This window comes from Oncorhynchus tshawytscha, linkage group LG09 (genome assembly GCF_018296145.1).
Source record: "Oncorhynchus tshawytscha isolate Ot180627B linkage group LG09, Otsh_v2.0, whole genome shotgun sequence".
In the NCBI taxonomy this organism is placed as follows: domain Eukaryota; kingdom Metazoa; phylum Chordata; class Actinopteri; order Salmoniformes; family Salmonidae; genus Oncorhynchus; species Oncorhynchus tshawytscha.
In genome coordinates, this window is record NC_056437.1 from 79,488,544 (window position 1) to 79,515,736 (window position 27,193).

At 43.6% G+C, this 27,193-nt stretch overlaps 3 protein-coding genes and 1 non-coding gene across 19 annotated transcripts in view; 3 read left to right on the top strand and 1 right to left on the bottom strand.

Moving 5' to 3' along the window:
* The window catches only part of tcf20 (transcription factor 20), a 29,481-nt gene extending 23,717 nt beyond the window's left edge, over window positions 1-5,764 (top strand). For 2 of the 10 annotated variants that reach the window (XR_006084170.1, XR_006084173.1), the window contains 3 exons: window positions 2,703-2,982; window positions 3,870-3,917; window positions 4,074-4,738. Coding sequence is in view for 4 of the 10 variants with exons in the window: in XM_042327565.1 (XP_042183499.1) it covers window positions 2,760-2,982; window positions 3,870-3,917; window positions 4,074-4,155; window positions 4,560-4,671; window positions 5,627-5,701 (540 nt within the window). In the remaining 6 variants the exon portion in view is untranslated. Of the gene's footprint in view, window positions 1-2,005; window positions 2,188-2,702; window positions 2,983-3,869; window positions 3,918-4,073; window positions 4,739-5,626 lie in introns of those variants that run through there. The other 8 variants (XR_006084168.1, XR_006084172.1, XM_042327566.1 and 5 more) reach the window with 7 other exon arrangements.
* Window positions 5,765-6,439: 675 nt separating this feature from the next.
* Window positions 6,440-12,869, bottom strand: LOC112258739 (epithelial membrane protein 2). Of its 2 annotated transcripts, none has more exons than XM_042327570.1 (5): window positions 12,783-12,869; window positions 9,727-9,809; window positions 9,077-9,179; window positions 8,108-8,248; window positions 6,440-7,943 (listed from the first exon to the last, which is right to left on the bottom strand). In XM_042327570.1, exons 2-5 carry the CDS (start codon window positions 9,802-9,804, stop codon window positions 7,780-7,782), a joined length of 486 nt encoding a protein of 161 aa, XP_042183504.1. In that variant the 5' UTR covers window positions 9,805-9,809; window positions 12,783-12,869; the 3' UTR covers window positions 6,440-7,779. The 2 variants fall into 2 exon arrangements, with proteins under 2 accessions (XP_042183504.1, XP_042183502.1); XM_042327568.1 differs by lacking the exon at window positions 12,783-12,869 and adding an exon at window positions 12,404-12,546.
* A 4,072-nt stretch (window positions 12,870-16,941) lies between these two features.
* LOC112259535 lies at window positions 16,942-16,994 on the top strand. Its single transcript, XR_002954884.2, has one exon. It is a non-coding gene; the product is annotated as a U7 small nuclear RNA (small nuclear RNA).
* A 2,684-nt stretch (window positions 16,995-19,678) lies between these two features.
* LOC112258738 (zona pellucida sperm-binding protein 1) lies at window positions 19,679-27,122 on the top strand. Of its 6 annotated transcripts, XM_024433277.2 has the most exons (14): window positions 19,679-20,360; window positions 20,485-20,631; window positions 21,533-21,654; window positions 21,844-22,003; window positions 22,192-22,310; window positions 22,781-24,818; window positions 25,063-25,155; window positions 25,398-25,564; window positions 25,693-25,787; window positions 25,983-26,110; window positions 26,241-26,427; window positions 26,614-26,734; window positions 26,832-26,951; window positions 27,073-27,122. In XM_024433277.2, exons 1-13 carry the CDS (start codon window positions 19,778-19,780, stop codon window positions 26,913-26,915), a joined length of 4,044 nt encoding a protein of 1,347 aa, XP_024289045.1. In that variant the 5' UTR covers window positions 19,679-19,777; the 3' UTR covers window positions 26,916-26,951; window positions 27,073-27,122. The 6 variants fall into 6 exon arrangements, with proteins under 6 accessions (XP_024289045.1, XP_042183505.1, XP_042183506.1 ...); XM_042327571.1 differs by having other exon boundaries at window positions 26,832-27,122; XM_042327572.1 differs by having other exon boundaries at window positions 25,696-25,787; window positions 26,832-27,122.
* Window positions 27,123-27,193: the final 71 nt, after the last annotated feature.

The window sequence follows — 27,193 nt, forward strand, 5'->3', positions numbered from 1 at the left end:
GGAGCGTGCAATTATAATGCTGACTGCAGGAATGTCAACCAGAGCTGTTGCCATACAATTTTGTGTTCATTTCTATACCATAAGACGCCTCCAATGTCGTTTTAGAGAATTTGACAGTACGTCCAACCAACCTCACAACCACAGACCACGTGTAACCACGCCAACCGAGGACCTCCACACCTGGCTTCACCTGTGGGATCGCCTGAGACCAGCCACCAATACAGCTGATGAAAATCATTTCTAACCAAATTGTCAGAAACCGTCTCAGGGAAGCTCATCTGTGTACTCGTCGTTCTCACCAGGGTCTTGACTGTAGTTCTGCATCGTAACTGACTTCAGTGAGCAAATGCTCACCTTTGGCACGCTAAAGAATAGTGCTCTTCAAGAATGAATCCTGGTTTAAACTCTATCGGGCAGATGGTGTGTATGGTGTTGTGTGGGTGAGCGGTTTGCTGATGTCAACGTTGTGAACAGAGTGATCCATGGTGGCGGTGAGGTTATGGTATGGGAAGGCATAAGCTACGGACAATGAACACAAATGCATTTTATCAATAGCAATTTGAATACACAGAGATACCGTGATGAGATCCTGAGGTCCATTGTCATGCCATTCATCCACCACCATCACCTCATGTTTTAGCATTATAGTGCACGGCCCCATGTCACAAGGATCTGTACGCAATTCCTGGAAGCTGAAAATGTCCCCGTTCTTTGGTGGCCTGCATACTCACCAGACATGTGACCCATTGAGCATGTTTGGGATGCTCTGGAATGACGTGTACGACAGCGTGTTCCAGTTCCCACCAGTATCCAGCAACTTCGCACAGCCATTGAAGAGGAGTGAGACAACATTCCACAGGTCACAATCAACAGCCTGATCAACTCTATTTGAAGGAAATGTGCTGCGTTGCATGAGGCAAATGGTGGTCAAACCAGTTACTGACTTGTTTTCTGATCCACGCCCCAGTCATGTGCACACACTGTATATAGACTTTTCTATTGTGCTATTGACTGTTTGTTTATTCCATGTGTAACTCTGTTTGTGTCGCACTACTTTGCTTTATCTTGGCCAGGTCGCAGTTGTAAATAAGAACTTGTTCTCAACTGGCCTACCTGGTTAAATAAAGGTGAAATAAAATAAAAATGTGAAATCTATAGATTAGAATTTATTTAAGTTGACATTTCTTTATATGAACTGTAACTATGTAACATCTTTGAAATTGTTGCATGTTATGTTTATTTTTTGTTCAGTGTATTTTCAACCAGAAACTAACACAAATCAATCTCACACCTTTACAGCTGTTGTACCATATGATATAAGGCACAGGCGAAACAGAATTTTGACTGCGCTGGGCCTTTACATTTCAATTGCTCTACAGCATGGATCTTCAGTGCTATGGATTGAATCAAGACCTTACAAGAAATAAAATAGTAAAAAGATGCTATTTATTTAGGATGTTCTGAGGAAAACAGAAGGGTTCTGGTAAAGTTCTATGGAAAGTCTCTCAGAGACTAACTACCAGGAACATGTGTGTGTGGAATAGAATTTGTCCAGGAGTTCCTTATTTGTGAGATGAAATACAGCAGGGAGAACAAGTATTTGATAACCTGCAAAATCGGCAGTGTTTCCTACTTACAAAGCATGTAGAGGTCTAATCTTTATCATAGGTACACTTCAACTGTGAGAGACAGAATATAAAACAAAAATTCAGAAAATCACATTGTATGATTTTTAAGTAATTCATTTGCATTTTATTGCATGACAAGTATTTGATACATCAGAAAAGCAGAACTTAATATTTGGTACAGAAACCTTTGTTTGCAATTACAGAGATCATACGTTTCCTGTAGTTCTTGACCAGGTTTGCACACACTGCAGCAGGGATTTTGTCCCACTCCTCCATACAGACCTTCTCCAGATCCTTCAGGTTTCGGGGCTGTCGCTGGGCAATACGGACTTTCAGCTCCCTCCAAAGATTGGGTTCAGGTCTGGAGACTGGCTAGACCACTCCAGGACCTTGAGATGCTTCTTACGGAGCCACTCCTTAGTTGCCCTGGCTGTGTGTTTTTGGGTCGTTGTCATGCGCTGGCTTGTGCAGGGGGACCTTGCGTGCGCTGCAGGATTTTAATGCTTTGAAAAAGCACCTACGAATAAGCTACCAGTACGGAAAGTGCTGCTGGCTGCTGGTAAGCTTTCTTGACTTGGACATAAATGTTTGCCAACACATGGCTAACCTTTATTTAACCAGCTGAACAGCTGCTCTTATTGAAAATGTGTTTGGAGTTACCTTTGTAGCTAATAGGCTTGGTTAGAGTTTATACTTCCTCTTCCAATTATGTGTGGAGGTCAAAGTAAAGTGGGGTGGGGGGTGTCCAGGCAAGGAAAGACATAGGGGGATTAGATTGTTTTTTTTCAGTTGGGTTGGCAATTACTCTGAATACTTTATCTTTTCCTTTTCCATATGCTCTCTCTAAACTATCTTAATGCTATTTAAAAGAGAGCTGGAGTCGAGCCTCTCAGTGCAGTCTTTGTCAATGTCCATATCTGATTCCTGTCACATGTTAAGCGCTCTGACAGAATCTCTGTCTGAAGTGGCCCCGTCTCCCTTTGTCATTATATAGTATAGACTGAGGGAGTGTTTGACCAGCTGTTAAAAATACAACTTTCTTCTTGCCCTCTCCAATACCTCCTCCCACCCTAGGTTCCCTCTCTCTCCCTTCACCATGTCGTTTCTGTACAGGGTGCGGTCCTGGGGGCCATGGCCCTTTTGTTGTCCTACTGGTGTGAGGGCAGTCAGAAGGTCCCCAAGCCCCTCTGCTCGGCCAACAAACTGACCAAATGCATACCTGTGCCCGGGGTCTCGCATAACTCCACCTCCATCCAGTTCTCCTGGGAGACGGGGGACGACCGCTTCGTCTTCCCTGCCTTCCATGCAGGCATGTGGATGAGCTGTGAGGAGAACATCTACACTGACGCCTGGGGTGAGACTTTGGGGGGTGAAAATGGATGGTTGGAACTTTAATACCTCTAGGATTGTTCACAAGAGTTGCATATAGTGGGTTCAAAGTGGGGGAGTTGCAGTCACACAGTAACGTAACAATGTGAAGCAAGGGTCAAAATGAAAATCACTGGTGAGATTAAACGCAATGAGAGAGAGAGAGTGTGTGTGTGTGTGTGTGTGTGTGTGTGTGTGTGTGTGTGTGTGTGTGTGTGTGTGTGTGTGTGTGTGTGTGTGTGTGTGTGTGTGTGTGTGTGTGTGTGTGTGTGTGTGTGTGTGTGTGTGTGTGTGTGTGTGTGTGTGTGTGTGTGTGAGAGAGAGAGCTCTTGCACTCTATAAAGAGGATTATTATTGGTGCTCTGTTCAGGGGGATTTAGATTCTAACAGCATGACTTAATTATGGATTATGACCAGGTAGAGAGAAAGGTTTATATTATTCAACCCCCTGCCTTGACTGAACTCAACACCCTAAAGCTAGGGCTGGAGAAGACTTGATAGAGCCAATTTGACTCCAAATTAATCATTTTATGTCTCCAACTAAACCAAAAATCTAAATGAAAGAATAGGACTAAATCTAATTTAATCAAACTTTAAATGCATTTATTTAGTCCTGTTCTTTAAGTTAGATTTTTGGTTTAGATGGAGACGTGAATCCAACATGTTAATGATTAACTTGAAGATTACATTTCAAATCAACCAAAGCTTGAAACCCTAAGCCTCTGCTGTATGTGTTGTCTATCTTTTGGTTGAATTGCAGATGCTATACAGGCCTAAATATTTTTAGTGATGATATATGACTTATAAAGTATGGTTACATTTCATTTTCTCTATTAATAATATGAAATAATAAATATGTATTTTCTTTTTTAGAGGAAAAGTGTCGCAGTTTTCTTTCTTTAACTCCAGGAGGTGAAAAAGGTAAATTATTCTGCAGTGTCAAGATTGTATGTTGGTACACATTACACAGTCATGATATAGTTATACTGTAATCATCCTCTGTTGTGGTTGTCGGTGTCAATGGAGCTCATGTATGTTGGGCTGCTGTGTATCAGCTGTGTGCTTCTGTCTCTTCAGTTGTGTCCGGATGCCTTTTGGCCCTCACAGATCTGGGGACAGCTCCTCAATGCCTACTCTGCAGTCTTCACTATATTAGGAGGTTCACATTTTAATTTAGAATCTATCTTTTTTTATCAATTAGCACAGGGTTTCCCAAACTCGGTTCTGAGTCGTCGTCACTACAGCTGATTCAAGTAACCAACTAGTAATCAAGCTTTGATGATTTGAGTCATCAGTGTAGTGCTAGGGCAAAAACCAAAATGTGTACCCGGGGGATGGCCCCAGAACCGAGTTTGGGAAACCGTGATATAGCAGAAGCTCTTATGCAGAGCAACTTACAACCAGTGAGTTCCAACTTAGGTAAGACACCCACACATCACAGTCATTGCAAGGAAAACTTTCCTCAATAAAGCTATTAGTGAAATCAGTGCTTGTATGATAAATAAAAATGTCTCTCTGATGGAATCCTCATATAAGCTTTCAATGTCTGTTTTATTCTCTTAGGGTTACTGGGAATGGTGGCTCACAAGATGTTCATGCAGGTGTTTCAGACTACTGCCTCTATGGGTCCAGAGGACTTCAAACCACACAGCTATGGCTACTCCTGGGGCTTTTAGTGAGTCTGTACACACACACTGTTTACTACTGTACCACTACTTATTCTCTGATCTTTAGTGTGCTCTCCTGGTTATTTGGTCTGCACCGCCCTCAACCGTAGAGCAGAGGGTAGTGAGGTTTGCACAACGCATGTTCCAGGACACCTTTAAATAAAGAGGACATCAACACCAACTGCCTAATACCCCGCTATCATCCAGAAGGCGAGGTCAGTACAGGTGCATCAAAGCTGGGCCTGCTTCTATCTCAAGGCCATCAGACTGTTAAAGACCACTAACATTGAGTGGTCCATCTGACAAATCCAGCCACTTTAATCATGAGTTGATGGGAAATTATGCATATGCCTTTAAACAATGCTAATTGTGTTTTAGTAAGATACGTTGATATGAAATATGTTTGCATCCTTAGTAATACAGGTATCACTAGCCACTTTAACTATGCCACTTGGGTTCATGTATATAACACGATCATCCTCCTTGCTGCTCTCTGTACCATCACTCATTCATATATCCTTATGTACATATTCTTTATCTTACACTGTGTATAAGACATGTTTTTTTTTTTTGGAATTGTTAGTTAGATTACCTGTTATTACTGCATGTCGGAACTGTCAGCAGTCTACACCCATTAACATCTACACCAAGTATGTGACAAATAAAATTTGATTTGATTTGGTTATTTGGTCTCCAAGAGCAAGTGTTTACATGTTCCCCTTTAAATAAGAGAGACACCCAATAATATATCTCAAGGACTCTCATGAGGCCTGGGCTCCTGTTAAAGACCTCTGTCCATCTCAAATAGATTATTGCAGTATTGCATATGCCTTGTCGCAATCAATTGTGTTTTAGTAAGATAAGAGTATGAAATATGTTTGCAACAGTAGGCTTGCACACATGGGTTCAGATTAACACGATCCTCCTTGCTGCTCCTGTCTCTCTACTCTGTTTCTGTCTTAGTGTGGCATGGCTGGCCTTTACCTGCTGCATGTTGTCAGGAGTCTCCACCCTCAACAACTACACCAAGAAGACTAATGGAGCGGAGGTGCAAAGCCCGCCTCTACCCCCCTCGATTCCCTGACATAGAGCCCCTGTCCCTCCCCCTACTCCCCCTGGCCCCTACTACCCTCCGCCCCCCACCCCTGAATACTCCGCCCCCACCTCCCCATGTCCCCCATCCCCAGTTCACCCTACTATAACCCCTATCGCCACCCCCAACCTCATCACCCCGTCCACTCACCCTCTCCCTCCCCCACTGGTACACACTCCCCCACCCTGAATACTTCCCACCTCCCCAGTCCCACCCTGTTCCCGTCCCCTATCACCACCCCTCCCCCCACTGGTACACACTCTCCCACCTCCCCAGTCCCACCCTGTTCCCATCCCCATATCACTGCCACTCCCTCCCCACATCTCTCTACCCCAGTACTACTCAGAGGACAGAGGCAGAGAGATGGAGGAAGAGGGGAGGGAGTACAGCCCACTTTGACTGTATGTGTGTGATACTTACCTATGAGCCAACATGCATTTGGATTTTGACAGAGCAAATCAGTGTGAAGTAGTCGGAAGTTCTCTGTGTAAACTTGTATCCATGCTGTCAATAAAACTTGGTGGAAATGTGCAAAATGATTTCATTCACAGACTAGTATGCCTTCTGTCAGTATCACCATGGTGCCCCTCTACCAGTGACTAGGTATCATTCATCTTCCTGCAATCTGTCCTCCTTCACCCGATTATGATTCATATAAAATTGTTTAGCATTGACAGGAGAAATGTGATTTAAATCAGGTTTTAATACAAATTATCATTATCATACTGATAAGAAATAGTAACAAAAATAAAATTGCATTAGACATACAAAGCATAATGTGAAACCAAACATGTTCATATTTACACATATCTCAATGTGCAGCGAGCAAATTGGCTCTGTCAGATTTCAAGGCACTCAAGATCAATCCGTCTGTCTGTCTGTCAGTCCATGGGTGTGTCTGGGGGATAGGTTGATTCAGACAAACGGAAGTTAACCTACACAATAAGACTCACAGTACAAAGCATAAGATAATTACATAACTAAAAAGGGGAGGGTCCAGTTAGCAGTGAGGTTAGTACTAATATTCCATTCCATGTATGGACATTGGCAAATACATTATATTCTTTGTCTTATTCAGCACACTACAGTAGGGCTGTAAGTCAAACGGGGTAATGATCGTTGACAGTTTCCGAAATTGGATTCTGTTTGCGACACTAGTCAATTCATCCTTCTATTTGGTTTTGAGTGTTTTGGCCTTGTTTTATTCTGAGCCTAATTGAGAAATAAATCAAATGTAAGCAAGAATAGTTCAGGACTATGATTCTGAAATAATGAGATACTGTCGGTCAAAACTCTCTGACTCCCCTATACCTCCAACGAATATATGAGGGCTGTAAAAGTTTCATTAACTTTGAAAATGTTGTCCCACTTTATATTGAAAACTAAACATGGACTTGGTAATATGTGGGCAGGACAGGTAGGTTATTACTATGTGGGCAGGACAGGTAGGTTATTACTATGTGGGCAGGACAGGTAGGTTAAAACTATGTGGGCAGGACAGGTAGGTTATAACTATGTGGGCAGGACAGGTAGGTTATAACTATGTGGGCAGGACAGGTAAGTTATTACCATGTGGGCAGGACAGGTAAGTTATTACTATGTGGGCAGGACAGGTAAGTTATTACTATGTGGGCAGGACAGGTAGGTTATTACTATGTGGGCAGGACAGGTAAGTTATTACTATGTGGGCAGGACAGGTAGGTTATTACTATGTGGGCAGGACAGGTAGGTTATTACTATGTGGGCAGGACAGGTAGGTTATTACTATGTGGGCAGGACAGGTAGGTTATTACTATGTTGGCAGGACAGGTAGGTTATTACTATGTGGGCAGGACAGGTAGGTTATAACGATGTAAATCCATATGTTTAGACACACTTCAGTGGGAACCAAAGATACATGGATGAAAATCTGTGGATAACAACTCTCCCCTTTTGTATCCCACACTCATATCCATACCTAATTGTACAAAAAACGATCAGATCGTAAGATATTGAGCCTGTCCCTTGGGCTAGTCTTCTGCTTCTAGTTTGCTGTCTTCTTTCGCAGGACAAAGTAGATTATACTGGAGATGAAGGTGAACGCAAAGGAGATCCAGGCCAGAATGAAGGAGTGGCCATACCAACCATCCGATTCATTCTTGTGAAAGATGTCTGTGTAGATGGAGGCAGCGATCATGATGCACAGGCCTGGAGGGAGGGAGGGAGGGAGGGAGGGAGGGAGGGAGGGAGGGAGGGAGGGAGGGAGGGAGGGAGGGAGGGAGGGAGGGAGGGAGGGAGGGACAAACGTCAAGCAAAGACAGAACTAGTTGTTTAACAGGTTGAAGATTGAAAGTGTTTAGGGCAATACGTACAGGCTAGGAGCTGGAAGATGCCAGAGAAGGTGAATCTCTGTCCCTTTGACAGAGTGAAGAGCTGTCCCACAAACACAAACAGGCCAAGGGAAGAGAATATGCAGGCCAGAATGGAGCTAGCCTGCACTGCCTGGAGGTATTCTGTAGAGGGAGACAGAGACAGACACTGAGTAAGGACTAGTTACAGAACAGACACACCCAGAAAAAAACACCATATTAACGAAACAGTGTTGTGTCACACTCTGGAATGCAGAGGTGAAAGGGGCAGTTCTGTTTTTTTAGAAACACAATGAAAGTATTTTAATGTGGAAAATTGTGTGCTAATGAATATTTATGAGAGGATTTAAGACGAGTTCATTTCATAGGTTGTAAAAGGGTTTCTCAGCAATCAAATAAAACACTTTGAGAGAGTTACAACATTGCTACATACATACTTTTGACCACACATTCACTAAAGGTCTACACACAGACTCACTGTATTTGTAATGCACTTTCAGTGTACATACTCAAGCAAATCTGAACCTCCCCAACAGCCCCAACCCTGTCTCTGATCCTGCCACACCCTCTGTTCAGTTTCCTCTATGAGAAAATGGCATTGTTCTCCCTCGTTGGGCAATAGAGTGCTTTACTGATCAATCATGCTTCACACTGACAGACACACAGAGACAGGTTAGATGACAGGCTTATTCTGACAGTTGTTATGGAGCTCTACCCTGAATTCAACCAAACCTCCAGCGCAGTAAACCCACATCCTGGAGAAACTACACTGTTCCTATTTCTGTGCTGCAAAAATGTATATATTGGGGTGACTTGAGACAGAAAAAAAAAACATTTAATTCACGTGTAGGTTGATATTTACATATACTGTATATCCAGGAGCAATGCTAATTTCCAGCAGTACTGTTTTTTTTTCCACAGAGAATGTTTCATTACATTTTAGCCCAGCGGTTCAGTATGGTCCAGGCTTACCTTGAGGGTACTGGCCGGGGAGATCGTTGGAGCTCCAGGTTCCATTGGTCAGTATCCACCTGGCCCACACATCAGTGGACACGGTTTTTGTCATCCACCAGGCCTGGAAAGGACAGAGAGGAGAGATAGTCAATGAACATCCACAGGTTCATGTGTTGTGTCGACACATGCATTTGGAAGTCCCGGCACAGGGATAACGGTCAATGGGTGGAATGTACATCTGTAGAACATAGCAGCATACCACAGCAGCCAGTACGCTCCTCTCACTACAACAGGCCTTTTAACACACACTGGAATCCCACACACGAACAAGAGCATGTTTATGCAGCCACATTGTTGACGATAACGCACAGGAAAACACACGCCACACAAACACACACTTAGGGTGATGAAACACTGGCCAACCTGTTTGTCACCTATCTTCTTTCAGGGGTGAGAGTGAGCTCAGAAATGTAGTCCAGAATACCAAAGTGGAACACTGACAGAACAGCACCAAAGGCCTGAGCCGATGAGGGCTAACATAGCATGCTTTCATCTTTTGATTCAACACTCCACAGACATAGTGAAAGAGACGTGCACTCATGTGTAGCTCCACAGGGCTATGTCAACATGAAGAGAACTAAGTGGAGGAGCAGTGGGGGATTACTTACATTGTCTATAGTTGCCACTAGGAGGAGGATGATGCTGGTGAGGTGAAGGAGGAAGATTCCGGCTAGAAGAACCAACATGATGACTGAAAGAAAGACAGAACAAGGGAGAGGGAGAAAGTATATATATATTTTGTTAAAAGTTGGTCAAACACTTCCTCGTTCTATACCCTATCAAATAAAGCGATACTGGGGGACACAGACACTGTCACGGGGCTTAACATGAGTGACAGGAATAAGATACTCTATAGTTTTGTACTCTTGCTGTACAGTGTCCTTGGGTTTCTTGAAAGTTGCTTTAAATCTCATGTATTTTTTTATTATTAAATACTATTAGATATGGATGTTGACAAAGGTTGCACTGTGAGGCTTGGCTTCAGCACTTTGAAACAGGCAGTCATTAATGATGGAAGGTCTGAGTCTGCACCCCCCCAGGGTGCGGCTTCAGCACTTTGAAACAGGCAGTCATTAATGATGGAAGGTCTGAGTCTGCACCCCCCCAGGGTGCGGCTTCAGCACTTTGAAACAGGCAGTCATTAATGATGGAAGGTCTGAGTCTGCACCCCCCCAGGGTGCGGCTTCAGCACTTTGAAACAGGCAGTCATTAATGATGGAAGGACTGAGTCTGCACCCCCCCAGGGCGCGGCTTCAGCACTTTGAAACAGGCAGTCATTAATGATGGAAGGTCTGAGTCTGCACCCCCCCAGGGTGCGGCTTCATAACTCGATGGGTTATAGCCACACAAACAGAAATGGAGGGAGGCTTGATGAAAAATTATTCTAAAGGATTCAGAGGAAGAGATTTGAGATAGGACATAGCGATTGGTCAAGCCAGGTAGTGAAGCCCTGGGAAACAGAGAGTGAGAAAATCAGAGGGATAAATGGGGAAGCGTTGGCAGGAGATGAGTTTCAGCTTGCAACAAACCTCCACTCCTTAAAATAACTGCACAAAATACCTACTCCCCTGCCTGCCCCACCTCCCCCAAATAAACACATACACACACCTTAACCCAGGGGTTCTCAAACATTATGGGGCCGGGGACCCCTTTTGTGATAGTAAATTCATCATGGACCCCCCCATAATCAGAACACAACTCAAGTTAGATAATAATAGCATACAAGGAGTATTGCCATGAATTCGGCGGTGTGTGGACAGACAAACCAAGTTTTGAGCCCTAGGTTGGAACATTTTAAAGGCTCGCCTGTTGCCAAACGTTGCCGTTTCCAAGCTAATTTCCTGCAAATCTACAGATGTTGTCATGTGGCAGAGATTTTTTGTTGTTGCAGCTTTTAAGCTGATATCCTAATATCCTAATATCCTACAATTCTACACATTTTTCTATGAGGCAGAGAGAAAAACTTAGCAGTTTTAAAGATGAAATTACACTGCATTTATGTAAAAGTATTGTGGATGTGTAATTTTTTAAATATATATTTTGAGATCTGGCTGTGAACCCACTGCAAGCCATTGTTAGTGGGTTTGTATGACCCCACATTGAGAATGCCTGCCTTAACCAATTCAGATTAACTAGGCAGCTCAACTCAAAATATTGATAAACGATCTCAATTCACCAATTACAATGGCCATTATTTGATTCATCCATTCAGTAAAGATCATAAACAATACAAACAAAAAAAGCTGAATGACTGTTTGAATGGCCATTGTCAGTAGAGAGAAGGCGGGATTGTATTTAGGAAGAACAAGCATCAAGAAATCATATTGTGAGAACAACTCACGGATACACTTTCGAGTTCCTTCCCACCCCTACTACTGGCAATAGAGCGGCTCGGGATCTGGTGGGTGTGGACAGAGTGAGGCGAGAGCCCATCTGGAATGCAGGGAACCTCTCTGGGATAAAGGGCTGGTCTAGGTTGGGTCCAGACATGTGATCTACATCAACACTAACCCACCCCAAGTTGTTTCCCTCCCACGTACACATCAAAATTACTGTCATTGGGAACAAGTACTTCTTAGTTAGCTCAACTGTGTGTAAATATTTGAGTACACAAAAGATGGTCTGTGTAATCTCATATATGAGAGCTTTTCATCTAAGTGCTGAAGGGACAAATGAAGAGGGAACTCGAGCTGGTCTTAGACAATTAAACCTCTGACTGTCTGAGCTGACAGCTGCTGAGGGAAGTTTAGCCCTGTTCTGTTATGTGAAGGAAATACAAAGTACACCCTATCTAACCTCAGCAGTTTGCCAGAGTCACATAGAGTAAACACTGAATTCATGACAATCTCCCTGCCTTCTAGGATGGAGCATAGTTCCATCATGCACTCAGCTATCGACCAGAAATTACAGGACAGGTTTCATGGGCTAAAGTGTGTGCATTATGAACTTTAATTCAATGTATACTTAAAGTTTCAGAATTGCAGTGCATTTGGATTTTTACCTTGTAATGTTTGTTTTAGAACCAGCTACCTGATCAATTACCTGAACACACCCACACTGAACTTACCTGGCAAAGGAATAAACTACCAGTATCACTTGCACTACAAAAGACATGCTAGCTACAATTCTAATTAATTCACACCCCTACTGACTGTGTGCAATTTTATTAGTCTTGAGAGTAATAAAATAGAAGGTATGCATATAGGCTATTATCATTTAAGAAACGCATGAAGAGCATGTCAAAGAGTTGAGAGTTCTGAAGGAGAACACAAATGTCCAACTTACTTTTTGATGGTAGCCTTTCTGTTGAAGCCCAATTCCTTCTGCTCCCTACGTTCCAAATGTCAGACTCAGCCCTCGCCGCCAAGGAACGTACAAACACTTACAACCACACCTCCACCCACTTCCCTCCCTCCCTCCCTCCCACCCACCCTCTTTTCCTCAAGTCCACACCCCACCCAAATCTCTCGCTCCTTTTTTCTCTCTCTCTCCCTCCGTTGCTCTCTCTCTCTCTCTCTCTCACATGCATGCAATTACCGAAAAGCCACTATTTCAACAACTTTGTGGTGGAGTATTTGTTTTTCATGTTCTAGCTATGTCTTTGTCACTCTGTCTATTTAGGCCATTATATCCATGAGTACTCAGAGGAAGCTCACTGACTCACCTACAGATGTTTGGGGAACTCCCAAAATATTGTCATGAATTCAAATCCCTGCTGCCATGGAGACTCAGTAGTAGCCAGAGCGACCACATTGTTGTTGTTGTATCTCCACACACTGACGTGGTGGGTGTAGTGTTTCTGGCTGATCCCCACCCCCTCTCTCCATTCCCCCTCCAAAGCTCTCTCTCTGGGAGGATAGTCAGGATGAAGGAATGTAGTTGGTTGGGAGGGAGAGGAGGTAACAAGTGCAAGTCATAGCCTGAGAGAAAGAGAGAGATTGTGTGTTCGCATGAGAACGACTGAGAGAAACCTGTTTCCCACTAGTTCAATTCATATTCACACTTGATTGATATAGTGCACTATCTAGGACAATAGTCTGACAATATAAGTAGAGGGAAAGAAACCTACTTCTATTGACCTCTACTGAGGTAATGTGCTACATACAGAGTGCTTCAGCAGCCTCAGGTGATGTCACAGGGTAATGATGGGGTTTCAGACATGTTTGGCCAAGTGACTTATCCAATGGGCACGTCACATACTGGGTTATTGGTGGATACGGTTCCACAAACAGCATACCTCACTTGGGTCAAAGTCAAGGAATGTGGAGTAAACTCTAAAGATGTACTGTGGACTCCCCACACCCAACACTAAGACTGTGACTGTCACAAATCCAATAGGATACACCTTAGCCCCTAGGGGGACAGGCAACTCAAATACTGGGCCTCAAATATAGAAAAAGGCAGAGAGGGAATTTAGAAATGTTGTCTAGCCTGCCTCTTCCCACGGTGTATCGACAACACCTACCTGACAGGTGAGGTAAGCTAGCTTGGGTACAGTGTGGCCTACGATATATCCTATATCCCTGCTTCCTCTGTCTGCCTATGGAAGCTGGTCCCGAGCTGGGCGGGGCCCCAGTGAAATTAACAAATAACATGCCTGTGTAGCTTCATCAACAATCAGCCCTTTGTTAATCAAAACTGGAAAAACCAGAGCCCACAAAGCAGGGGTGTCAAACTCATTCCACGGAGGGCTGAATGTCTGCAGGTTTGTTTTTTTTCTTTTCAATTAAGACCTAGACAACCAGGTGAGGGGAGTTCCTTACTAATCAGTGACCTTAATTAATCAATCAAGTACAAGGGTGGAGTGAAAACCTGCAGCCACTCGGCCCTCTGTGGAATCAGTTTGACATGTGCCCTAAAGGCAGACTGGACTGTTGTTTGAATTGAAGTGTTCACTCCTTCATATTCAAGGTGGGTCTACAGCGTAGCCGTGGCTCGCCTTGCCTTGTGTGGGATGAGAAGTTAGAATGTGTGGGTTACTTCTGTGAGTGTTGAGAAAGACCACGCCGCTTGTGACTCAACGCTGAGGAGCTCCCAGGGCCGCTCACTGACAGAGTATTTCCACACGGCCGTGTCAAACGGGTCCAGTGTCCACATGCCAAAGGGAGGAAGCGTGACCATAAGCACGTCACTTTACAATGGTCAAATGATCTGCTGTGGTTAACTGTGTCATTCTCCCCGGTCTCTGCCTGTCTGAGTCTGTCTACAGCAACATGACTGTCCTGGAGGTCTGATTGCTAGATTTACATTTAGAAAGACAGCAAGAGTATGTAGGGGATTTGCTGGGTCATTTGAAAGAAAACTGTTTAATGAGTCAGAACAGATAATAGCCTGTATCACAGTGTGTTGAAACTCTCACCCTACCCTGTGTTGACTAATTGGGATGAGGCTATTGGAATCTCACTTATTCCTTCACTCCCACTTGTCGCTTGACTGGTTTCCTATACAGGTAAGGTACACACTGACGTCATGGTGCCGTTGTAACACACACGATCACACCCTTCTGGCCCTCAGATTAATGTCATAGCCACACACACACAGTGGAAGGTGAAAGGAGATCCCTATCCTACAGGGAATACTACATGGAGCAAATGGACTTTCTAATTCTATGCCTGCCAGTCAATGTTCCCTCATTTTTTTAAATCGCTTAACAAGTTTCAGGTCTGCTGAAAGCAAACTTGACAATTCTGTGCAACTTCCGGTGTGCGTTTACTGTGAACACCGAGGATGTACCTGCTTTAAGTTAGTTCTAACAGTGGTCAAGTAGGCTACTGTGGCTATTTGATCATAACGTAGGCCTAGCATCAAAAGCAATGGAGAAAATGCATCACATAACATTTTAACATGGTAATAGCTGTTCTATCGTTCAGCCTACAGTAGCAGCCAATGTGTGGTGTTCAATATAGGCCTACATTCCATGAGACTTTTGACAAAAATATACAGGGCTTGACATTAGTCTGTTTATACACTTGTCCTTGTGTTTTTTGATGCAAGAAACCACTTTACAAAATAAAATTCAGTATTATTTTCATCCCATTATTACAGAGAATCAGACAAATTGTTCAACCCTCTGCCAATTGGCTACTTAGCTTATTCAAGCCTGTCTCTCAATACAACACTGCCCATTGAAGACCAAAAAAGCACTTAAACTGACTTGCTTTTCAAAGATGACTAGAAATGCACACGTTTTGTGCTCTTGTAGGAAGCAATCACTTCCCCATTGCTGACTACAAATGGGGCTATAACAGGGCTAATAACTCCCTAACTAGCAAAGGATATGAACAAATGTACACGTCGCTACATGCAGTTCTCGCTTTGATCTCAAAACAAGGGCATCTGCACACGACCACTCATGCTGTAAATACAGTCTAGTTCAAAGTGAACGGCACAGATCCATATATGGCAATGGTCTATTTGCATATAGGACTACTGCAGCTCTGATTGGTTATGGCACACTGGTCTGTGTCGAGTAGGGGCCTGAGTTATGCATGTCAATGCAATCGAATCCGATGCTTTCTGCCCACAACAAAAACCTCTTGCATAGTTTGTTTTGCATACTAAGTCTTGTATAGTTGATTTTGTTTCGGTATGTTGCATTGAAAGTGGCTAATATTGCGTTGATTTGATCACAATTTCCACAGTAAAGGGAAACAGTGATCGTGTTAACTAAGGGGGGAAACTCTAGAAAGTTGAGTGAAAATGTATCTCGTGCTTCTCTGCTCGCTGATATTTCTTCTGCATGGCAGTCCCGGGGAGCTGCACGCCCGCACACGCGCTCACAGCTTAGAGGGAACATTGCTGCCAGTTGAAAGATACTACTCCCATGATCTCCATGTTGTGGCATGCTCCTTCCACATACATTATTCTCTGTAATGCACAAGTAATTCACAAGCAAGATCAAGCCCCTTGAAACTGCACAGGTGCAGCTACCACCCATATTAGTGTAGTGAGGGATGCTAAATCTGGTCACTCCCTCCATTAGAGATCCCAGGGACACAATTTGGGCAGAGAGATTCAAGAGGAAAGTGTAAAGTAGTAGGGGTCTGTGATTATGTGGTAAAACCTGGTAAGCCACTGGAAAGCCAGCCAAAGTAAGAGACGTATGAGCCTAATTAAGGTGGAGCAACATTCAGGTCAGCCAGGTGCCATCATAGGTCAGCCAGAAACAGGTAGAGTTGGACTAGGTCCTAGGACATACACATCAATGTGATTCTATGTAAGCCTCGAAACTAAATGATATCATTATGCAGAGTACATGGACATCCTGTGATTTGTGTTACCCTTTACGTGACCAGAATTAGAATGCCATTTTAATTGCTATGTCATTATCATTTTGGTTTCACGAGATTATATCTACTTTTGCATAACACTGATTTCCCTGGGGATGATGGGGACAGTGATCAGTTGAGGCCTGTAACGGCAAAACTATGGCAGTCTGTGGTTCCTTTAGATTCGTCTGGGGTTTCTCAATGCTCCCCATGTTTAAAAAATACAACAGTTTCCTATACAATACTACAGTACTTACTATAGAATGATAAACTGTATTATACTGTAGAATACTATACTGTAACTGTAGTATCCCTCAATAATGTGTAGTACTTAGTATAATGTTGAAGTTGAAGTATACTGTAGAATACTATCGTAAATATTCAATATTATCCCCCCCAAAAAACACCGTAGTAAATATTACATTAATGCCCGCAAAAAAATAAGTGAGAAACCTACATGCCAAGTACAGACCAACCTGTTCCCTACAGGTTATAGAAAAGAGTAGAAGCTCTGAGCTATCTGTTCAGACCCCACTACTATCTAAAGGTTATGGAAAATGTGATCTTTTAGTATTTCTCCAGTAGGTTTCCTGAAGGAGAAAGCCTCCACGTCTAAGATAATAAAACAAAAACACTATAGTAAGCTAAATTTGTATTTATTTTTATTTTACCTTTATTTAACTAGGCAAGTCAGTTAAGAACAAATTCTTATTTTCAATGATGGCCTAGGAACAATGGGTTAACTGCCTGTTCAGGGGCAGAACTACAATACTACAGGCCACAAAAACACTACAGTAAATACTACAGGCCACAAAAACACTACAGTAAATACTACAGGCCACAAAAACACTACAGTACATACTACAGGCCACAAAAACACTACAGTAAATACTACAGGCCACAAAAACACTACAGTACATACGACAGGCCACAAAACACTACAGTAAATACTACAGGCCACAAAAACACTACAGTAAATACTACAGGCCACAAAAACACTACAGTACATACTACAGGCCACAAAAACACTACAGTAAATACTACAGGCCACAAAAAACACTACAGTACATACGACAGGCCACAAAACACTACAGTAAATACTACAGGCCACAAAAACACTACAATAAATACTACAGGCCACAAAAACACTACAGTACATACTACAGGCCACAAAAACACTACAGTAAATACTACAGGCCACAAAAACACTACAGTAAATACTACAGGCCACAAAAACACTACAGTAAATACTACAGGCCACAAAAACACTACAGTACATACTACAGGCCACAAAAACACTACAGTACATACTACAGGCCACAAAAACACTACAGTAAATACTACAGGCCACAAAAACACTACAGTAAATACTACAGGCCACAAAAACACTACAGTACATACTACAGGCCACAAAAACACTACAGTACATACTACAGGCCACAAAAACACTACAGTAAATACTACAGGCCACAAAAACACTACAGTACATACTACAGGCCACAAAAACACTACAGTAAATACTACTGTATACTACAATCCGCAAAAGCACTACATAAATAACTATAGTTTATACTACCATTTATTTATAGGATAGAATACTATAGTATTTTTTCATGTGGGTCCCTGCAAGGGGAATTCCAACAGGTCTTAAAGCAGTCTCTTGTTTTTTTAAGAAGAAAAAGTAAACTGTCAGGGATAGCTTTAAGGGACATGAAGCTCAATGTACTAACAAAAAACTGATAAGAAATGTAGCCACTAGTTGTTTTGGTTGTTCCAGCAACTGTTTACATTCAATCAAAAAAAATCCTGATATTTAGTGGAGTTGTCTGTTTCCATGGTGACTGGTCAGGGTTTTATTCTTGATCCACTCCCTCTCTGTCACTTCCACCCTGTGGCTCTTTTTTTAGATCTCACATTATTGCTACATTTCACTTAGTTTGCACATGATCTACCCTCCTCCTCTTTCTCTGACTGTTTTGTCCCTCCTTTTCCTGCTCAGCCCTTGTTTTACCACCCCTCTCCCTCTTTTCTCTCAATGAAATCCAGACATACATATTTTTTGCTTTGAAACGTTGAAAAGAAAACAACTCCTGACTGTTGGTAGCTAGGCAACTCACAATGAGTCATCACTCTGCAGCGCCCATCAACCCCCTCTCCTCCCCTGTACACTCTCTTCATGTAGCCTATTGAATAGTGTGGTTCAGTTAGACAGTGTACATTACGCTCAGTTTCAATGAATTCCCTGTTACTTATGGGTCCTTGAATATTACAGTAGTTAGTATGCAGATGCCTGATAAAAGAGGAAAGTACAGTGGAATTTGTTTTTCAGTCACTCTTAGGCCTACTGCTGTCTGTACAATTCATGCCACTGTATTTGGTTGATAATGATCAACATTGATGTTGTCATGTGGTGACACAGTGTCTCTATGACAATAATAGCAACGGTTATAGTGATGATATTACAAAGGAAACACTCAATAAAATCCCTATGACGCACAAATTTGCTAGATTATTCCAAATTGATTTCAGGGAAATTTCCACACAAAAAAGATCCCAATTTGTGCCAGCCATCAGTGAGAATCCTACATGCCAAGTATAGATCATATGTTGTGTTCCCCACAGGTTACAGAAGAGAGCAGAAGAGAAGCTACAGAAGCTACAGAAGAGAGCAGAAGAGCTGAACTATCGGTTCAGGCTCCAGTCCTACCTAAATACAGATTATGGACCCCACTTCTATGTCAAAGATACAAATACAATACAGTGAAGTAAATAATACACTACTCTGCTAAAACACTATGGTGAATACTATAGTATATAAATATAGCAATACTGTAGTATTTATACCATAGTATACTATAGTATTATGTCATGTGAGTTGGTACAAAAGCAGGTTCCCTAACCCATACATTCAAAGGTGAAACTTGATTAGGGTCAGGTTCACCTCTCAGCAATTGCTGACGTTCTTGTGCTACAGCAGAAGATGGTTTATTTTCCTACCATATTAACAAAGCAAAGTTCTAGGAACTGCGTAAGGTTACTTGGCCATACCAGGGTAAGGGTGGGGGGAGTGGAGAATTCAATGTGTGCTTTGACTTGTATGACAATACCACCCTCTTGTGGAGAGAAGAGAGCCTGTCATCTCTAACGTATTGTGTTTGAGTTTCAACTTGACTTTTATTATGGTAAATTATATAGCAAACCTGCAATTATATACCTCTGTAGAAATGACAAGCATAATTGGAATCAGCATGCCATTGTTGAGACTAATTACAAATTAAGACTACTTGAGGTTGAATCAGTGAACACATGTCGTGCTTGCGGAAGCATTCAAAATTTACCTTTCCCCTCGTCCCAGTGTGTTAATGCACGTTGAGAAACAATCATATTGGCAATGTATTTTACACATAAATGTTACGGTATCCTCCTACTTTACATTCTAACAATCACTCGGTATCTGCGAGGTCAGGCTCACGATTCGACGGGTAAAATAATAATCCACACACCTGTTGAGTTCACAGAATCCACACAAAATCCTCTTTCAAGCGACAGTGTCTCCCGTAATGATAAACTGACTCATTACACCCCGACGACAAAGACCAACGTCCGTCAAACAAACCAGTCAAGAAACCGCGTAGAAATGCCAGCGCGAAGACAGATCCACGAGACCAAGCCACGTGAAATTGGTGAATCATACGAAAATGTATATTTTCGCACGTTATCTCCGGACTTTGGAGATTTGAACAGATCACGACTTTCAGGTAGAAAACGAATGGTGGTATTCAATGATAAGAACGACAAGTACCATGCCAAACAACACGAGGAGAAGCATTCGGATGGTGTACCATTTAAATCCTATAGGAATATCGATTGCAATCAAGGAAAAATTCAGAATTTACATTGTGGAAAGTTTTCTATCACAGGAAACGATGAGAACCACTCACAAATGGCATACCACTCAAATTCAGTAACTCCAGGTAAGCTATAGGTGGCCTCTGTCTGTCTTGTAGCCTATTCTACCATTCAACTTGTTTAGTTTGACTAGCCACGTATTTCCTTGCTCAAAATATGCATAATAGGCTAATGTTATGTCTATTTTAGGAGTGCGTGCAGGAAAGATCCGAGTTCGAGGTGAGATAGCGAAAGCAGAGAGCTGGATGAGAATGGAGCCAGACGTAGAATGTGGAGATGAGTCTATGACCCTCACTGTCAGAGGGAGACGAGCCCTACATCTGTTAGTAGACAGAGGTAAATCGGACAGTGACCTATCCCGTTGATCACGACTCAGTTCCGTTACACATTAGTCATTGGATGAAGGTGTCTTCTGTACAGGGCAGTGTTTATTTTATATATATAATATATATTTATTTATTTATTTTAAGAGCCCCGATGCTCGGTCTGAACATTAACTCACATCGCTTGGGGCAGGGTTTTGGAATTATAAGAACCTTATATTTTATATAAGCAAGACATCATTTTATAAAAACACATTTAAATTGATACACGCCTTTACAGTTAGGCCCAACCTAGACGTAACATAGTATGTGTACATCTGGGACACTCAAATTAGTTTGCTATGGTTACATAAAACAGAAGGTTACTTAATAACCCTTTAACCTTAATCCCTAACCTAGCTAACGTTAGCCATTTTTCCCACAAATCAATACATACCATACGAAACGTAGCATATCATACTAAATGGAGTGTCACGGATTTACGTACAGAATAATAACGAAGACAGTGGACTACTGTCCTAATTAGCTATCTGCGTCTTTGAACACCTTTGTGTAAATGGAAGACGGACGCCATAAACTTAAGACGTCACCAAAAAATACTATTGGCTGCAACTGTGTTAAAAACAGTTTACAGTATTTTCATTTATGAAATTATTTTGACGAAAGTAGAGGGATTTATGTTTCTAGAGACATACTGCAATTGAGAATTGAATCCTGTTTTAGATAGAGTATTTGACGATTTTGACTTCCAGAGCCAATTCGCCTTTAAACAGAACATGTAAAGTCCTTGGACTATAAGGAGTAAAGTTAGCCCAATAATGGACTAAAATGAGCCTAAGTCTGACCACAAGGAGTGTGGGTGTGAATGATGCATAGCTGTAGGCTATTCTATTCATTTGTCCTCTTGCCTTTAGCAAATGCCTCTGCTGTCCCCCTGGCCCAACTACCCTCTCAATGTGGCTACTCCGTCGAGTCGACCTGGCGAGACTTGACGTTTGTGGTACCTTATAATGCCTGTCACGTCAACCAAGAAGTGGTAAAGTAGCACTCAACCCCCTCTGCCCTGCTTAAAAGTAACTTTATGTCCATAGTCACAATCCATTCTCTGAACTTGTCAGACTGGCAGGTGAAAACTGTTCTGTGACTGTCATTCTGTCAACATAAAAGCTTTTTCTATTGTTCATCACACACCGTTATTCACTCCTTTCCTTTGGCCTGTTGACAGGATGGTAGTTATGTGTTGCCTCTGATCTGGAGAGGGACCCCTGTGAAGATGTCCTGCCCAATGTCCCAGGCCCTGGCCCCCTCCTCCCTCTGCTGCTCATCTCAGGGAATGACTGTCAGACTGCAAGTTCAAGGAGCCAAAGAGGAGCTCAGAGTCAAGGGTAAGTGTGGAGTTATATAGTATAATTTATCACAATTGTACTCGGCCTGCACGCTATCGCTGCTGAACAGACCGATTTAGAGACATCATTTGGACTGAATCCAATGCTTCTACTATTTCTACAGCTATGATGAGTTTGTGGGGCTACTGTCAGGTCTGTATGTGAGCTGTGTTGGTTTCCCCCTGCAGTTAGAGGAAAATGGATGCCACTGCTTTCGCTGGCCCTGCAGTGTGGCTACAGTATGGACAGGCAACATGGAACGCTGCTCATATCTGCACCCTTCACTGCCTGTGGGATCACATCAAAGGTGAGCCATGGCACTCCTATTGTGCTATGACTTGGGATGGAAATGATGACTCAGGGCTACTTGACTGTCCTTTTTGCTTTTACATGAAATTTGCTGAAACAATTTCTTTGCTTAATAATGTTGCATTTTACACTGTGAACAAAACATTAGGAACACCTGCTCTTTCCAGGACTGACCAGGTGAAAGCTTTGATCCCTTATTGATGTCACTTGTTAGATCCACTTCGATCAGTGTAGATGAAGGGGAGGAGATGGGTAAAATATAATTTTGAGCCTGGAGACATGAATTGTGTATGTGCCAGTCAGAGGGTTGAATTGGCAAGACAAGAGATTGCAGTGCCTTTGAACGGGGTATGGTAGTAGGTGCCAAGCTCACCGGTTTCTGTCAAGAACTGCAACGCTGCTGGGTTGTTCATGCTCTAAAGTTTCCTGTGTATTTCACTAACTGAAATAATGGACATTTTCTTCCAGGATGGAAAATACACTCTCTCTCTTCAAATAGGAGAGAAAGCCGTCACACTGGCCTGTCCTTCTCTGCCTGTCCAAGCAACACAACCCCTCCGACCTGCAGCAGATTTTCCCCATTATGTAACTATGGGCCCAACAAGCTCAGTTTCCTCAACCCTGCTGTCTAACCCTTCTTCCATAACCCTGTCTTACCCAGTGCGTCACCCATCCTTCCCATTTAATCCCCTGCCCACATTGCCCCCTAATCAGCCTCCCAGCCCTGGTATCCATGTTACTTCTCCCTTGACTACAGGCTCCTCTGTCCATCCTCCCCTGGCTCAGCGTCTTCAGGCCTACCCATTCTCTCAGTATGACTACCTCCACACGATGCCCCTCAGTGAGTCATACCAGTCACCCCTCTCCTCTAGTCCCCCCTCTCAACTCCCAACTACAGGCCCCACTAAGTCGAAGCCAGGCCACACTCCTGTCCCAAGCCACCCCAACTACAATAACCCCCATGTTACTCAGTATTCTTCCACTACAGCTGGTCATCCAGTTCACTCTGAAGCCCTCACTCTCCTACCCCCTGAGTATACTCGCCACCCATACTACCACAACTACCATCACCCCAACATCCCTATGTTTGAGCCACCTCAAGGGCCCAGTAATGGTGCCAAGACGGGTACTTCCACCAATGGTCCTCAGGTTGAACCACCTGCCCCTCACAACCTTAACCCAATCTTCCGGGTGTTTCCGCACTACTACCTCTACCACCCCAAAGTGCCTCCCTATAACCCACCCCAACACCCTTGGCCTGTTACCCCTGCCTCTCACTCCTCTACTCTCCCGGTTAGCAGTTCACAAACACACCGTCAAACTCCTGTTCCTCATGTGCCTCACCCTCCACCCTATCCTCACTACTACACCCCTCAAACACCCAGTGGTGAGGTCAAGAGATCCCATCACCCTGATAACCCTTTTATTAATCTTCAATCTTTGAAACCTATCACTTCCCCTATCTCATCTCCCACTTTAATAGAGATCCCATTCTACCAATACACTCTTAATTTTCCCTACAAGCCTCCACCGATCCAGAAACATAGACTTGGTCTCCAGACCAACAATCCCTCTAGACCCATGGACGAACATCCTCCAGTTGTCCCATCTCCCCCTGCGTCGTCTCCTGATCAAAGTGGAAAGTCGCACCCTCATGGTCACCTGAAATGGCTTCCACAACAACAACCCTCCAATTCACACACAGCCCAGAGTCTGTCTACTAGTTCTACCTCTGTTGCCCATGCTGCAACCAAACCTCTTCTCTTTCCAAACTTCCCCCCGTTGTACTACCCTCATCTGAAATCACCCATCAGCAACCCTCAACAAGAACAAAACCCTGTTACTGTCCTCCCCACTGCTCCGCCTGCATCCTCTTCAACCTCTACTCCAGCATCTGGCCATCCAGTTTATCCACACTACTACGATCATCCATACTATTACTACACAATGCCTTATGATCCATACAGATTACCCCAACCTGTTGATCATGCATTTTCTGCCCCATCTAAAGGAGCTCCGACTCCATCTCAGACCTCTGCTCATCACACTATGGAAACCTTTCACCAACCAGCCCTTCCATATGACTATTCCCAGGCCAAAATGCCTATCCAGATTACTACCCAACCTCGGCCTTCTCCTGCCACTAACAGTCCTCAAACCTCCACTCCAACCCCAGAATCTACAACTCCTGAAATCCCACCTTTTCCCTTTGACCCCTACTACCATCCTGGAATGTCCATCTACGACCAGGACCAAAGCTATGATCCCAGTACACACGCCGAAAAGACATCAGGGGCTCAAGCTTCCCTAGATTCTGACCATTATAGAAGAGGAAGCTTTGCCCGCACTCCTGTGGCGAGTCCAACCCATGCACCCCATCCTACCACCAACCCCACTCATAACCCCTCACACCATCACATCATTCATCCACAACCTTCAACCATTCCTTCCCCTCATCGTCCCAACCCAGGGCCCCCTGGAGATCTGTCAGACCCCGTGATGAAAGGTGAGTTCATCTTGAATATTTCTACTGTATGTGTGAACTGCACCACTATTGAAAGGCTATGTGGTTGTCTCATATCAGTGCAGGCACTATAAAGAGCCACAAGAGGGCACCTCACCTCTACTAGGTGATCCTGGAGACCACCGTGTAATTGGTTTTTACTTCAGTAACAAATGTTCACTTTCTTAAGTAGAAGTTCATAAACCTGGTTTGTCACACCAGTACCGTTTCCTTTCCCTCCATACAGACCCTGGTTTCAAGACTGATACACACACACCCTGTGGCTTGTCCGACCAGGACTGTGACGGATCCTTAGGTTGCTGCTCTTACCTCGTGAATGGTTAGTCTCTCGATCTCAAGCTACTGGTCTTGGTGTTGCTATGGAGAAGCCATAACAGTTTGGTGTTTCGCCGACATCACAACACTTCTCGGAGGAGTGGAAATGGTCTTCCAGCATGTCCAAGGCCATGTGCACATGCTTGGTATTTCGGGAATGTCAGCTTTCGAACTGCTTTGCTACTCTTTAGTTTACACAATGTGCTGTGTCTTAGGTCCTCAGGCTGTGTATGTGTCAACCCTCAGAGTGTACATCGGGGCGTCAATTTGTCTTTGCGGTCCCTGGCTCTCTGGTGGACCCCACGGTCTCCCATCCCCCTCTACCTGTGGACAGCCATGTGTCCTGTACCCCCCAGAGGATGACCTCTGGCCTGTACAGTGTACCCCTGGATGGCTGTGGAGTGCACAGATACGTAAGTTACTGTACACTTGCTACTCAACATCCTTGTATAACTGTTCAACATATTACCTGTGTAATTATTTTGCATGCTATAGTTTGATGCTCCTTCTTTTGCCCTGTTGCTCGTGTCTGTTTGGTTAGGAGGATGGTCAGGCCATGGTCCACTTGTTGGAGTTCAACGCTCTACTTTCCACACAACATAAACACAGCACCACGTCTGAAGACTCACCTGTCCGGTAAAAAGCCATTTTACTACCTGAAGAAATGGTTCAAATCCCCAGCAAATGTATTTCATTATTTTTCCCAGAAGTTACCATTTGAATGCTAATGCTTTCAAACCATGATGATGCACTTGCAATCCTTTAGTACAGATGGGATGAGATTACAAATCGGTGTAGAGTTAGTGCAACATGAGCTTGTCTTCTGTGTAGGTTGATGGTGGAGTGCAGGTCTATTCCTGGTTCTCCCGGAAGGGTGAGGTACCAGGTGATGAACACCACCCCTAGCCCCCCTGTCCCCACTCAGGGCTCATTGGCTGTCCAGCTACGAATCGCTACAGGTAGGACTATATAAGTAATGAAACCTTCAGGAGTAGCAGCAGAGCTATGTAGGACTCTGAGGAGTGGGTTTTATCATACTGTATCTGCCAACTAACCACTAACCCTCCCCATATTTGCCTCTGCCTGTAGATGAGCACTACAGCAGCTTCTACTCAGAGAAACATCGACCACTCAGTCTACTTCAGGGGCAACCTTTGCACCTGGAAGTGGGTCTGCTGAGCCCCCCAGACATGGACCCTGGCCTGGTGCTCCTGGTGCACTACTGTCTGGCCTACCCAGACACACCACGGGCCCGCTGGCTGCTCATCTATGATGGGTAGGTTGTTCCACTATAGTTCCTGTTTGTTTACATGCAACAGCAGAGAAAGCACTTCATAGCTGTGTGAAATATCCATATTTTATAGGGTTTTCCACAGAACCTGCTGCTCAGCTCCACTAACTGTCCATATAGTGAACAGGCAGTTATTTTGTCTGAACCTCCACGTTTTGTCTAATTTTTCAGCTGTCCCAGCCGTGGTGACTCCCAGGCCCCTCCCCCACCACCTGCCCAACCCCGTCACACCCGGAGGCTCACAATCACCACCTTCCAGTCTTTACCCACAGGAAGTCCCTCCCACCTGGAGGTCCGTTTCAGCCAATGGTGTCATATTATAGACAGTTTGATACAGTACTGTCTGATCAGTGCATTTGAATGTGTTGTCCTGTCCTCATCCACAACAGATCTACTTCATGTGCTCCACGGAGGTGTGCTCCCCATCAGACGGGGACTGTATTGAGGGCTGCTTCAGTTTAGAGTTGATTTAACACTCCTATAATGGTTTGGACAATTGTGAGCACAAGGTAGGAGTATAAACAATCTATTTCTTGAAGTTACTAAAATGTACTGTATTAATACTGTAGTGCTCAAATGTACGTGTTTCTTAGTGTTCAACTTGACACATTAACTGTTATTCATTTGTAGGACCAAAGCTGGACAACTGAACAAATTAATAAATACACATTTAATCACAATTGGTCAATGATTTTCTTTCTCCAGCACTTATTCAGTCAGTAAGCACAATGACATCAGACGAGGAAGAAAA

Coding starts and splice junctions, on each gene's coding strand:
- LOC112258738 (XM_042327571.1), top strand. CDS start 19,778: ATGTATTTTACACATAAATGTTACGGTATCCTCCTACTTTACATTCTA. Junction 22,004..22,191: donor AGAGGAGCTCAGAGTCAAGG/GTAAGTGTGGAG, acceptor TTCCCCCTGCAG/TTAGAGGAAAATGGATGCCA. Junction 26,735..26,831: donor GAAGTCCCTCCCACCTGGAG/GTCCGTTTCAGC, acceptor CATCCACAACAG/ATCTACTTCATGTGCTCCAC.
- LOC112258739 (XM_042327570.1), bottom strand. CDS start 9,804: ATGTTGGTTCTTCTAGCCGGAATCTTCCTCCTTCACCTCACCAGCATC. Junction 9,180..9,726: donor TAGTGGCAACTATAGACAAT/GTAAGTAATCCC, acceptor TGTCCTTTCCAG/GCCTGGTGGATGACAAAAAC. Junction 7,944..8,107: donor CATCTTCCAGCTCCTAGCCT/GTACGTATTGCC, acceptor CCCTCCCTCCAG/GCCTGTGCATCATGATCGCT.